Raw genomic sequence first — 15276 nt, 5'->3', positions numbered from 1 at the left:
AAATGTGCCGCCATCTGCGTGTGTGGGTTCCATAAATAATCCCCCCGCACCCCATCCCTGGACAAGGGTCCGATAAAAGGTATAGAGCCAGGTCTGATATAAAATTGTTCAGTTTGCGAGTGTTTGGCACGCAATTTTCTGTTCGCCTTCTCATCGATAGAAAGTGTTTTGGCATTTTGCTTTCGGCTCGAAACATTAAAAAGGTGGACAATGTGTTAATTGCTTTGGACACGTCGTGAAGAAGGCAAGGGGACTCTTTAAATGTAGATAAATGGGCCCGAAATCTTACAATTCAAAGGACTAAAAGCTTAGAAATACTTGAAAATTCCGCAAGACAAAATTACCAATTAAAATACTTTAATCCTTGGCTTTAAAGTAAAGTAATAAGTAAGATGTTACTATTTTACAAGACAATACAATTGTAAAACTTCCGTAATTTTTTAATACTTATCAAACTATATTAGCCTAATAAAATTCAAACTATATTAGCCTAATAAAATAATAAAATTCCCGGTTTAGGAAATGATTACCAATTATTAAATAGGTTTACCGTTGGCTCACTATTGTATTTTAGTTCGTTTTCAAGTTGTTTGTTTAAATAAAGATTTAAAATCTAGGTTTTTTTTTTTGTTTTGTGCATAAAGGACCCATAAATTCGACTTACTCCCATTTCATATTTCCTCCATAAGCAAACACTTCGGTTTTCATCATCACTCGCAAGAACAGAGGCGCAGAGGGAAACAACTTATTTTCAATACGAAAATTTTTGGACCAATTTTTTTTTTTGGCTTGTAGTGTTTGCCTACTGTTGTCTGTTCATTTACTTTTACGAGGCATTTGAGATTTGCATAAACAACAAACAGTAGAGTGTGCACATGGACATGGTACATGAAAATATACCTGACACAACAATGGCAGCTCTGTCCACCCAACTCGGGAAAATCCACCCACACACCACTGCCAATAGAAATTTCATGAGGCCAGGCTCTGTTGCTCTGTTTTGGCAATTTTGCAGCTTGCCATTTTTGGTCAAATAGATAACGGAAAATAAATATAAATTATTACAGAGTCGTCGCAGTTGTTCCCCAGTTGGTTCGGAGTGAGTGGAAATTCGTTCAGTTACTGTTTTAATATTTATACTAGGTCAGTGCTGTGTCCTAGACTTCGAAAAAAAACCTATAGGCTGACGGTTATCCTACACAAGTACAAATCGTGTACAGAATATTTATGGATTTTGTATATTAAAATACAAATTATTATTTATAATATTTGCTAATCTATCTTTTAAAATAAATGATGTTTTAGTGATAAACTACATTTCTTTCGTGTTTCTTACAACAATATGCCCTTCCTTCTAATGGATATCGAAACGAAAACAAAATGAAATCAAAATTTGCCAAATATTGTTCATTTATTTTTCTTCTTTCGAGAATTTCGTATTTTGTTGTGTTCTACTCACACTTGTTTGTTTTTATTTGCCTTGGCTTAGCATTGTTTGATCTTCAAAAAAAGTTTCATTTATTAGAGATTTTCTTGAGCATTGAGGGGTAAAACTTTTTCTTACCAATGAAAAACTATAATTTTAAATTGGTTATCCGAAAAGGTAGGTAAATACGTTTTTTGTTTGGTTAGACTAAGGAAAAGACTCGATTTCCAATAAAGAAACTAATTTTAATTTGACCAAAAAACATTTTACATGGTTGATATTTGTTAGTCAATACCACAGATTAGAATAACTACTCTCTGTTGTCAGCATCACCTTCAAGAAAATATCCTTTGGAGGGTCTTTGCGTTTCACAATAAATCTTTAAATAAAAATTTCTAGAAAACCAAAATAGTTAATTAAATTGTAAAGTAACATAATAAATATTTTGCGAAGAAAGTGTGCTTGATTCCAGGAAAGTGCAATCGTATAAATTTTGGAAGGAAATTGACAGATTAATGGCAAGCAGACGACGACAGTCGATTGCTGGACACGTCAACAAAGTTACAAAACTAACCGGGAAATTGACCAAGTACTGGCCGAGATAAATAGAAAAAGTGAACGAACGCAAAGAGGACCAAAAAAGTTAAACGCAAAAGTTCGCCATTCAAAAAGGGGAGAGGGTATTACGGAAAATGAGGAAGGTTATAGTCTCAGTTCTGGGCAAAGTTTCTCGCTAATGAGAGTAAGAGTTTTTCTTATTTTGCGGTGCAAACTTGTAACTTGTCGCACTTCCTGTTTTCTACCATCAGCAATTGCCCCTCTCTTTTATGTTTATTTGGCTTAATCAGTTTGGCCGCCTTTTTTTTTAGCGCACTTGTTGGCATAAATAATTCATGAGCAAAATATTGGGCCAGGGCCAGAACTTTTAATTAAATCAAAGTTGACTTTAATTAAATACTTGAATGGGCGAGGTCGAGAGGCTGCGAAACAAAGGCGAGCCCAAAAACGTTCTTGAAAAAGCTATTAAGCCTTAAAGTCTAATAAAATAAACAGTAAACACACTTAATGCCTTGATTACCAGCATCAACATGGGGTTCAAAGTCCGTTCCCAAGGACTCGCCACAGGCCAAAGGAGTCTGAGACCGAGATGTCCTGTCCAAGATGGTTTCCTCGGTGTAGTTTGCTCTCAGATTTATGCCAGACCATCCCAGGCTGACCTCAAAATTTGTGGCCCAGTTGGGTGGGTGCTTTCGTTTAGACAGGTTTCGTCTTAACTTTGCCAGCAAAGCACATGTTCGGCACCGACCGCAAAATACAGTGGGGTCGTTTGAAAAGTGAGAGGAAATCTGGTTTCAAATTCAATATCGTTCAAATTTTTGGAAGGAATAAATTGCATTAAAAATATTGTTATTTTTCATACCGGAATTTTTTTTCTAGGTTCAGTTTCTATAAAAGTTTGTCACACCAAGAAACACAAAAATGAACATGTTGCCCTGGTCTGCATATAAAGTAAACCTTAATATAAAATTTAAGACGAGCCATTTGAGCTAAAAACTATTTATGGAACCATTTATTGTCTTCTCCAAGAACTCATCTTAATTTCTGTCATTAATTTCCAACGAAATACAAATAAAATTAAATTTTAAATTTGAATTCAAAGAACTTTAAAAATATTTTCAATTTTAATTTCCGTATATATCATACAGCTTGAGAAAATCAGGAAGGAGGAATTTATGTCTGGAACCGCCCACAAGAAGTTGCCACTTTGTTGTTCTGTTCCGTCGAGTTTGGGTCGTTACAGCAGCATGAAGTAAATTTATAGCAAATGATGTGGCTGCTCCTCGACTCCTTGTGGCCGGGTTTCTTAAAGTAAAATATTGACAGTTTGAGTCGGAGCAAGTGTAGCATAAACTGCTGTCAGGGCCACAAAAAGTTTCCTATTCACATTTTTTCGGGGCAGCACCATCGTGCTACGTCTTGTAGGAGAAGCAACAAGCAGAGCAGAAAGTAATTGCTTTCTCCCGCTCATCGTGACTTTGGCTTGTTGCGGTTAAGACTTTCTTCTTTACTGCCAACGAAGAAGGCAACAATTGTGTACGATATTTAATTTCGGGGATATCTGAAGAAGAGGGGGGTGGAATGATTTTGTTCAGAGCATTGAAATAATTTATGGAAGTGAAATCCGTATTGGTGTTTCTAGTCCATCCTTCTGGCCGAGCATCCGTCTACTGACCTGCTGCTTAATTAGTTACTCGATTCATTTACATTTACATTGCTCTGGCCCCGGGCACACATCCATAAATGTCTAATCATTTTAGCCCTGAGTTTGCATTGTTTATTAAATTGTCAGCTGACAATTTATGCCAGTTTCTTAGCAGCGGGCTATGGGTTTCTATATTCTCCTCAGGATTATATTTCGTAAAGTGACACAATATTTGCGTGTGGCAATATACGATTCATTTGATTTAATGCTGGCCGAAGAGAATATTTGCACTAGTGCGGAATTATCATGGAAAATAATACGAAGGAAAATGTGCTTTGCTGATAATTGAATATTGTGAACATATTTATTGTTCAAACAAGAAAGGATATGAGGGCATTCAAAAGCTAAGCAACTGGACATTAGTTTAATTAAGGAAAATTAATTAATGTACATCTAAATGCAATCTTCCTTAAATAGAGTCACATAATCTCTTTTATAAATAAAGAAAATCTTTATTTTTATTTCACTCTAATGCCTTTTATTTTATTTAAACTTCCATATTAAACTTCTTTTATAACGCTCAATATTTTCTAAGTCACTATCTGTCACTCTCATGACTGGAAAAATCCCATTATTTTTTTTATTTGTAGCTCCGCAGTGGGAAATCCGCATTCAATGTGTCTCTTTCGCTTTTTTCTTTGCCGACTGGGTGTTAAAAAGCTTTTGCAGTGGCCGCTTATCAACTTTTTTCCACTTATATTTCCTCATCTTTCTGCGACGGAAAGCATATTCATTTTCCTCTTGCCAGTTCGCTTTATTTATTTTTCACTAAAAGATTTATGTTTTTGGGTTATGGCGCGCTTGTCTTTGAAACTTCAAGAGAGAGTTTTCCCGTCTATCACGATTTTCTCTAGATTTTTTTTTGACTTTTCCCACACCCCTCCTTATTTTCCGTTTGTTAGTTTTGATAAAACACAGAGCGCAGTTCTTAAAGCCTTTTCAAATTCTATTATGCCTCTGCTAATGAAAAGCACAAAAAGGAACCGACTTCCAACTGTCTGGCTCCTTTGCCTTGAGGCTGTGGGTTGAGCTTGATATCCTTTGAATGTAATTAGCTGCATGCCTAATTAAGTTGCAGAATTGTTTTTTAAAGGATTAAAGTGAAGTTCATTGGAAATAAACGAATGCAAGTTTGTGTTTAATATGCATTTAATTAAGCTTTTTAAGGGGAACGCTTTATACTTTTTCGTAAAAATAATAATAATACAAAAGTAATTACTGCTTCAATTTAAACTTTTATTCAGCTTTTAAATAAAATATTTTCAGTATTCTAAATAAAATATCTTCTATCTACTTCTATCTACTTCTTTTTTATACATACTTGGAAGTTTATTCCCATCCGATTTTCATAAAACTTCTTTTAGGTGGAATATTTTGTTTTTCGATCTATTTAAAGGTAAAATCCTGTAGTAAAGATGAAAGAAATAACCTTTTTCTCTTAAAACATTGATGACTTTGTCATGCATCTCGTCATTAATTTTTTTTGTGGCTTTCACGATAAACTTTAAACGAAGTTGCAGAACCGCCTACTTCTTGCTAATTACAGGCACAAAGATTTCGTTCTTTCCGTTCCTGTTGCTGCAAAGACATCCTGTGTGGACAAACATCCTGGAAAGCATTTAGCAAGCCATTCCCACCACCATTTCCCATTTCGTTCCGCTCCTGCAACTTCCCCTGCATCTCAACCTGCCCCCATTTGTGGCTGGGACTACTTTGATAGCCGAGACTGGCTGTGTATCTGCAATAATATAATGCCATGTAATAAGGAAGTAACATTTACAAAAGCCAACTGCTTGCAACAACCAAACAAACACATTCGCAAACGTGTATGTAGTGTGTTTTAGATGCATTTGTGTGCTTATGGAAAAGCGGTCGACGCGTGTAAATTGCAAAGAGTAAAATCTTGTAAAGGCAAATTCCTTTCAAATGCAACCATTGCGCCGGATAGAGAAAGGATGTCCCTGCCACAGGAGCTGGCGAGCAGGGAGAACTACTTAAAGTTGCAAGGCACTAGAGTGAGAAGTGCAAGATTCTGGGAGAACGAGATGTGGTGAAATTTACACAGCGCATTCGAGTTGACTTTTATAGTATGTCATACAACAAACATCATGGAGGATATCACCCATCCACTCAACCACCCACACACCCACCCACTCCACCTATTTGCCACCACCCCCTCAATCATCGCTGGCAAAAGATACTAAGCAAACTTTGTAGTTTTTGTAGATACAAAGATCCGACAGCCTCAACAACAACAATGGATTTCTGTTGTAAGCTGCAAATTTGATTGCAGATATTGCAGGTGCTGAGCAGAGTGGATAAGGATTGTAAAACTACAGGATATACAGGAGTGTAAGAGGATGAAGTGCGGTCGACGTATTTGCCACTCGGGTCCTCCTTTTTCCTTAGTGGAATTGTCTAGAATGGATTTATTTTCCAGTCCTAAGATAATCCACAAATAACTTTATCTGGGAGATAATAAGTAGTATTTCTTTTTAATAAGAAAACTTGTATCTACATAAATATTTGTATGCACTTGTAACAATATTTAAATTTAATATGTAAGGGAATCGACAATTTTTTTACTTCTTCTTTGTGTTAAGAAAAAGTTACAAACTTAATTAAAAATAAAATAATAAATGAATATTCATTTTGGTTGTAAAACAAGTGTGCACAATATGCAACGAATTTAGTCTGCATTTGCACATTTGTAGAGGTATAACTTTTGCATTCCTCTTGATTTTCTTTATTTGAATGTCCCCCCAATTATTTTGACCACAGAAACTGGAGGAGCGCCTTTTGCCCCCAGAGATGTTTGTGTTTGTGGGGGTTGCAATGTGGATGATGGGCGGGCAAACACTGCACACAATGTGAGTGGCAAGCACTCCACCACTGCATCCTCTCATCCCACAAAACCCTTTGCCTTGCCTTTCAAGCTGGCCCTTTTCTAGCTCAAGTGTTTGCGTTTTACGACCACAGACAGACGGACACAGACACTGAGTGAGTGTGTGCGGGTGTGCGGGTGTACGGGTGTGTGTGTGAACTGGTTCTTTATTCTCGAGTTTGTGAGCTTAAGTGAAATGTAGCTGACCTAAGCTGCAAAATAAACAGGGGATATATTGCATGCCTGGTTGTCTGTCTCAAGGTCGCCTCACTCATTTATCTACCTTAACTAATAAATATTCATTTAAATTTACTAATCCATTGCAATTTGCCTCCCAACTTCTCCTTCAGGCAAGTTAAGCAATAGTAATAAAGTAGAAAAAAGTTGTAAAAGAAACCAAGAGCGAGAAGAGAAGGCCAACAGCAGATTCTAAAGCTGGAGCAGAGGCCAAAAAGTCGCGGACCCACCAGCTGTGTTGTCTGCATGTCAGCGAAAAACCCACCAACCGGCGAGCAAACACAGATCGACTAGCCACATCTGACCAGGATCAGGATGCTGAGTTCGCTGGACGCCCTGGCCGGCAAAATAGCCACTGCCACGCCCGGCACGGGGGCGGTGACGGCGGACAGCAAGAACACCCAGTCGCTGCACCACCACCACCGCCTGGACTACGACTACTCGGCGGTGGAAATCGAGCCGCCGGCGGAGCAGCTGGCCAACTCGCCGCGCAGCGAGCGGGAACGGCTGCAGCAGGCGCAGCAGGCCTACGAGCAGCAGGCCCAGGCGGAGCTGGAGTTCGGCCTGGCCGAGGTGGACGCCAAGCTGACCCAGCTGAAGAGCAGCCACAGTCTGGGGCACCACCACAGTCACAGTCACAGTCATAGTCACAGTCTCAGCCACAGCCACCACACCCATCAGCCGCAGCTCTCGGCCAGCAGAACGCTGCAGCGCCATCCGCACCACCAGCTGCACCACCACCACCACCATCCCTACCAGCGGCCCAGACCCACCTCCCCCCGCAGCAGCAGCAGCAGCAGTTGCAGTCCTCCTCCTACCAGCAGCAACTGTCCCAGCTGGCCGATCACCATGAGCTCCTCCAATCGCAGCAGGAGCTGTTCCACAAACAGCTGGCCAACATGCAGGAGTACCAGCGGGAAAGGGAGCGGGAACGGGAAAGGGAGCGGGAACGCGAGCGGGAGCGGGAACGGGAGCGGGATCGCAGCAGCTTTATCGATAACAGCGACTACGACTCGCAGCAGGAGTTCAAAATTTGCCTGAGGGATAGGTGAGTGTGCGAGTGACGACATATAGATCCATTCCCTGGAACCCAAAATCAACTCACACTAACCTCTAACAAAATGTTACCACTACCTTTTTGGTTTTTAATAATATTATTGTATTATTTAACAAGGCATGTCCTAAAAATAACTTAACAAATTATTTATTTTAATTATTGTGACTTACATTCATTTAGTTTTAACTTTTTAACATTTAAACATTGATAATTGGTATTTTTAAGATTTTAAAACAAAATGTATGATAGATTGTTAAGATAGATGTACAAACACAATCATTTTTCATTTCTAAGACAACCTTTTGTAAAATAAATTTTTATTTCGACCAATGCAGTAACACAATAACCTTAGAATTTAATTTGTAAATTTAAAAAGTTAACATTCAATAATCTTTTAATTTCGTGGTAGCCAAATTGTATTGCATTTACTGAGTGTCAACATCTACTCAACCAAAACAATGCTTTTCATAATTTTTTAGCTAAATATGAGCTCCTCCTGCCATCATAAATTTAATATCTAATTAATATTGTTCCACTAAAAATCATAATTTTCACTTTCAACGAATTCTTCCTTCACATAAGTAACTATAATAACAACAATTGTGACTATTTCCATCATGGTTTTTACCACACCGCCAAGTTTCGACTGCATTGCATGTTTGCGTGCAGGACAAGAATGCTTTTTAAAATCCAACTTAATTCATTAGCAGAAATCGGCAAGAAGCCGTATAATTATAAAAATGAAATCGCATTAACAACCTGTGGTCAAATTCATACATGGAAAATCCATTAAAATCGTCATTTTTTTGGGTTAACTCATAAATAAACAGTGTCAGACAAGCTAACAAGTGATGAAAACTAAAATATTTGTTTGGTGTTAAATTTTGGTTCTGTGCAAATTTATTTATAGTTAGTGTTATTTTAAAATTTTATGTTTAATGCACATAAATTATTGTATAGTTAAAGTTCTATTCTGTACCTCTTTAATTAAAATTGGGTATAGAATTGCCAGCTTAAAAACTACTTTTTGTTACCAATAAAAAGCCACTGTTTAATTCTTTGGTTGCAAATTTTATTTTAAATGCTAAAACAAATATAGGAATATTCCCCATAACCTTTTCCACCTTATTTTCCTTGTTTCTGGGCTGTCATGTTGCGTCGTATCCTCGGTGTAAACACGCCAGGAAATCAAGACCCGAAAACACGCACCTTGGCGACGCCTCCAAGCATGCATGCATCGCGGATTCGAAAAACAAACCAAAAATAATAAAAACATTTGTAATTTTTGGCCAAACGAAAATGTCACGTGACAAATTGCTGCTGGGCGAAAATGTGCTCCAGACAAGTAGCAAGGGAAAATCAGCTTGCGGTGGTAGAGTTAAGTGAGGTAGGTAGGTGCAGGTGTAAGGAAAATCGAGTTTTCCTTTCTGAGCACATGCTCGACACGAACCGCCGTCCTTACACCCCGCAGACACACGCCAGGCGGCTTTATTATTCACATTTATTTGGTCCTAACTAATTTAATGTGTAATATCATTTGACATATTGTTTTCATGTTTCTGCCTTTGATTTGTGGCCCTGTAAAGGGTTTCTCGTTATTCGCCTGCCCCCTTTTCCACCCCATCCTGTCTGAGCTCTACACACATGCAAATAGTTGGCGCCCAAGGGAGGCGCCATTTTGACAGTTACCACCTATGCCGAAAACCCTCTAGGAACTTATTTGTGTAGGAAAATAGGGTTTTATTCGTTTCAGACTAACGATGGAAAACTGGGAAAAATTTATTAAGCGTAAAAGCGATGAGTCCAAAAAGGTTTTAATTTTTTAAAAATATATTTTTCAATATTCACATATTCAGATGCCAATAACAACAATGATATTAAAAAATTCAAGGTTTTAATTTTTTAAAAATATATTTTTTAATATTCACATATTCAGATGCCAATAACAACAATAATATTATAAAATTCAATATTTCGTCCTTATAGAAATAATATATTTTTTTTATTTTTTTTAAACATTGAGTAATTATAAACTTGCATAAATAATATATATTCGTATATATATTGTATTCTATTCGCTTATACAATTTTGTAAATTTTTTGTGACTCCACTTTTCATATTCTCCTATCTCTAATTTCTTTCGCAAAAATGCAAACATTGCGTAAATTTTTTATAACCCACTGAGTATGAAATTTTATGTTTACTGCTTTCGCAATTTACAACTTTTGCTTCTATTTACGTGGTCTCCGTTTGCTCTAGGCTTTTTATGGCTATTTTAAAAAGCTTTGACATTTGCGTGCCTGCTATTGCGGCTAAGTAAAATACCGAAATACCAAATCGTTCATTGACTTTAAAGCGCGTGTTGCAATGCAATTAGCTGGGGGTAAATGTTGCATTTGCATGTGGCATTCAATTAGCTGGGCGGTGGGCGGTATGGAGGTTCAGATGGGGCAGAGATAATATAAATCGTCCTCGGGGCTTATATAATAATTATTTATCCCCGGCGGCAAATTTCTCGGCTGAAAGTGAAATGACTCTGTTCTAATGCGCGACAAAACAAACATAACACAATAATAAACAAAACAAAAATGCTGTAACTAAACATCAGCAGTGGTAAACAAATAGAAGTGGAAAACAAAACTCTGAGAGAGGTTTTTCATTTATTAAAGTGGCCATGAGTGGGTGGGTGGATGATATGAGCTTTGGACACGTAAGCAAATAATGCCAGCATAGTGAATACAAGGATGTTGGAGGAGGTCTAAAAAAGGACAGAGAAAGCAGCACAGCTTCTCTGTGGCTAAAGGTAAAGTGACAATGGAATTCATGAGCCAAAGGAAAGAAAAGGAAAAAAGGGATTCCCCTTAGTAGTAGTAGAAAATGTTTTCTTAGGCATTGCTTTGAAACATCTACAATACCCACATCATTCTTAAGATTTTAAAATAGACATTGAAATACGTCTTTCTTTAAACTAAAAATAATGAGTAGTATTTTATACCAATTTATTTCTTCTTGCAAAAGATTTTGCTAAAAACTTGTTCGTACTGATTAAAAAGCTGGCCCCTATTTTGTTATTAAATTATAAAAAATTTTAAAAAAAATTTAAACTAGACATACATACATTTAACTTTAAATTCTTTCTTCTACTTTAAATTTACTTTCTGCGAGCATTTTATATTATTTCTCTAATATTTTATATTAATATTTACCTTGCACTTTTTATGTTTGTATTATATATGGAGGTCATTTTCTTCAATTTTTCAAGTACATATTCTCCTTTTCACGATTTTTCCTCACTTTTCAGCCATCTGTACAGCAGCCAACAAAAGCAATCGAAAAGAATGCTGCGCTGTTTTTTGTTCTGGCCTTAGAAAAAGAAAAACGCACCTACACCCATTTTCCTACTTTTCCATCCCACTTTTGCACCCCTCCAGTCTATTTATAACCCAAGCCTGCATTGCATTTCACTTTGCAGCGTTCTCTGTGTTTGTATCATTTCAATTGTTGCTGCTGCTTTTTGCTCTTGCTGTTGTTTGTTTATCCGGCATCCACCATACCACCCACTCACCGCCCAAAAAACACACCCCACTTTTCTTTATTTGTGGGCGTGTGTGACCCAGGAAAAGCTATTTAGCTCCTGGCTGAGGGACATTCAAGGATAACCCAGTGAGTAAGCTCAGCTCCCGCGACTTTTTGTTGAGTTTTGTTCTAGTGAAATCGAAATCCAACAGACAGCGGCAGTTTATGCATTTTTCTAGACACTGCAAGGACTTTATACAGAACGACTGTACATGATATATTTATTTTAATTAAATCCAATATTATTTTTATACTTCAACATATTTTAAAATAAATAATATACATTAGTTAAATGTGAATTTTCGATTTCTTGAATGTAATCAACCTGGTTAAAAGTGTAGCTGAATTTTTTCCAAGTGGTTGTTGAAGAATATGTATTTTTAAGGGAGACAGGACGCGTCAGATGTTCTATGTTAGCCATTTGCATAGTTGCAATTTGAGCTGAGCTCAACATGCATTTTTGTCATGTGTGTCTGCATACTTTTCACCTTTATTGTTTTATGAAAATTTTATTTGCAAAAAATATGTTAAATATGTGTGTGGGTGTGTCAGTTGGCTTGAGTTGACTTGCATCTGCTCACTTTTTGAATTATTTAAATAAAAATGGAAAGTTGCATATAAATTACATGCATGAGTTATGTGCTTCTACTGAATGTGAAAGGGCAATGACTTTGTAGAAGGATATCTATACGAAATGGCATTTGTTTGTTGAGTAAAATTAGTTAACTTCTAGAAAAGGCATTATAATTTATTTATTTATTTAATTAGTCTCTATCGCTAATATACTAGTTTTTATTAAAATGAAATTTAAATATTTTCAATTCGATACAAATTTAACCCCTTCCGCTAAATGGTCAATAAATAATAAATTAGGCACCACATGAAAAAATAATATTTAAACAAATGCTAGACAAAATTTTGATTTACAAAATATAATTAAGTAGGTGCATTTTACAGGGTCACTGCATAAATATTACATTTTCAATTTTAATGAGCGGCAATCAAATAAACAAATAACAAACTTTCAACCAGCAAAATAAATTGTGTGTAATTTGTTAGGCAGAAACCAAAAATTGATGAGGGGATAACTGCAGGGAAAAATTGCTGGTTCGGCCGTTGGGCCCTTTTGATTATATTTTCACCCGATTTCTGTTGTTGGTTTTATTTTCCTCATTTTATTGTATTCAAGTGCGGTTTGTTCCCTGGAAAATAACTCAGCTCGTTAACTGCACAAATAACATGTCAGCACTTTTCCTTTTCTCCCTTTCGACCTCTGGTTGCCGCAAATTTGCGGAGTCCCCGCCATGGATTCAGTTCACTTTTGGTCTGGCCATCATTACTCAAGAGTCCTTAAAGTCGGGGCAAATAAAAATAATAAAAAAGGGACCACGAGCAGCAAAAACACACGGCACATGGCCCTCTGAAGTGGTTAAGTCAAATAAAACAGAGTTCGGTTTGAGTTGATTCCACTGAGTTTTTTTAATGCCTGACCAAATGTATTAATCACACACTCGGAAAGGAAGAGTGGGTCAGACCCTTCGTCTGCAAAGTTTTCCTTTGGAACACATATCAATGAACCCTCCAAATCAATAACTAAAGGTCCTCCGCAACAAAAAAATTAGTAAATGTTGATTTTCGGCTTATTTTATTGCGTGGTTTTCCTTCGGTCAGCAAATAAAAAAGAAATGAAAACGACCGTAAACAAAATAAAATATAAAGCAATAAAAAAGATGGTTCGGCAAAAAAAAGTGAAAAGTGAAAGCAGCCACTGACGGTTTGTGCAGAAAGCATTATTAAAATGGCGCCGCTGGGTATGCAATAATTTTTATTTAGGTTTGGGAATACCTATTTTAAGAATGTTCCTAAAATTTCTTTAATATATAAAAAAATTATAAATTTCATGTTTCATTTAATATTTTATGATTGAATATGTTGATTTTTAATATACCATATTTTTTTTTAATTTATGGCTGACAAGATTTTGAAGATAATGTATTTTTAAATGTCTGCAACGTTCTAAAAAAGACAATTCCGACCATTAATAAATTAAAAATAGACTATTATAATTTTTAGAACTCGTTTAATAAATGTATTGGCTTATACTTTTGTTTTGTAACTGCAGGGTATATAAACTTCGGAGTTATCTGAATACATAAAAATAAAACTTGAATATAATCTTGAGGTATTAAACTCTTCGATACGTCTAAGCTGTATTCTAAGCCTTTTTTATTCGTTTGCTTTTTCTATTTCTATTTCTATCGCATGCAAGCGCCTCGAAAATTGCGGTTAGTTTCGGGTTTTTCCTCTACCATTTTTTGGTGTTTGCTCCCTGCTGTATTGGTGTGTGTGTGCGATTTAAGAGTGTGCATGTGTGTGGTGTTTGTGTAACTGCGTTTGCGGTCTTCGACTGCTTCAGTGAAAAAACAAAAGCTGGAAAGCTGCGCTCGCCTTTCCCCTGCACCCGCTTTGCCACTGCCTCGAAATCCCATTTCTTATCTCTCTTCCACTCGACCCACACAAGCTGTGCCCCGTCTGAGTCTGCACTGGGAAAATCTAACTATTATCAAAAAAAATCTTAAATTCTTTGTAAAAAAAAAACGTTAAAATTTGTTTAACTTGGAACTGCTAATTGAGTGTGAATATTCTAAAGGCTATTCAAATAAAATAAAGTAAACACCAGAATAGAATAGTATCTTCTAAGTTATTTAAATTATAAAACCATTGCACTATTTAAATATTTTACTTAAAGCTGTCTTACATTAAAAACAAAAATATATATTTTATATTTCATTTAGCACTCTGTATCTTCTTCTAGTAATTTAAAACATTTTTCCTTGTGCACTTTACTTACTTTTTCCCATCCCTTCGCTTGCATCTGCTGGTTCATTGATTTTGGTGTGGAAATGAACTTTCCTAGTTTTTTCCTAGACCCAGTTCCCTCCGCTCCCCTCTCATCCATGTATATTTTTACAGTAGGTTCTTATGGACGATTTTGGTTTTTGTTGTTGGATTTTCGGCACTTTGTAAGCATTATTTGTTTTCGCTTTTATTTATGTTACGGTTTGCTTTGTATGCAATTTTCGGGTTTCGAGGGCAAAACTCAAAATAAATCTATGTTGTAAAAATAATAGTTTTACTGTGTTCTAGTTTAATATTACTAGTAAGAGTAAACAGATGTTCCTGTTAGATTTAAAATAATAAAATATTTTTTACTTAAAGGAAGAAGACACATCTTTTTTTATGGTTTTTTTTTTTTTAACAATACTATAATCATTTAATCCCTAATAAAAGGCTTAACCTAATCTCCTTAGTCCCATGTCAAATAAAGATCAGCATTATTCAAGCCCCACTGGTCACACCCACTCTTAAGCCTTAAACCTTCTTTTTTTCTCTTTCCACGCCATTGATGGTGGTGACTCCACTTTCATTTGTTCAAAAACATTTTCATAAATTAAAACGGCGCGTCAGCGGCAATGCACAAAATGCCAAACACATGACGTACGCAAAATGAGTTGCAGACAAACAAACCCTTTTATTGCTGCACAAAAAGAAATAAAGTATCCATTGCCAAATCTTTTAAATAAATATGTTTCATTTCATTATCGCAAGAATTTAATTTATTTTAAATAGTTTTTAATTGGTATTACTAGTACTAATGCGTTATTAAATATTTTAAAACCATAGATAGCTCCATGCTTATTTGGAAAATAAATCTTATAAATATTTCTATCAGTGCACGCTGGGATCAGCATACGAAAACATTTAAAACACAAGCGCCAACAATTGCTACCCTGTGATCCAGTCATCCAGTCTGTTGTTGTTCGTTATTACC

The 15276-nt window shown here is 36.2% G+C and overlaps 1 protein-coding gene across 1 annotated transcript in view; it reads left to right on the top strand.

Annotated features, from left to right (window-relative positions):
- LOC108050592 (CUGBP Elav-like family member 2) overlaps window positions 1–15276 on the top strand; it is a 121852-nt gene that overhangs the window by 32637 nt on the left and 73939 nt on the right. The window contains 2 exon segments of the mRNA XM_017132349.2: window positions 6924–7582; window positions 7585–7858. Coding sequence (XP_016987838.2) covers window positions 7126–7582; window positions 7585–7858 — 731 coding nt within the window. The 5' untranslated portion in view covers window positions 6924–7125.

This window comes from Drosophila rhopaloa, unplaced genomic scaffold, assembly GCF_018152115.1.
Source record: "Drosophila rhopaloa isolate 14029-0021.01 unplaced genomic scaffold, ASM1815211v1 contig_2, whole genome shotgun sequence".
Lineage (NCBI taxonomy): Eukaryota > Metazoa > Arthropoda > Insecta > Diptera > Drosophilidae > Drosophila > Drosophila rhopaloa.
Note: the sequence above shows the minus strand (reverse complement) of the source record. Positions and strands in the feature narration are given on the sequence as shown.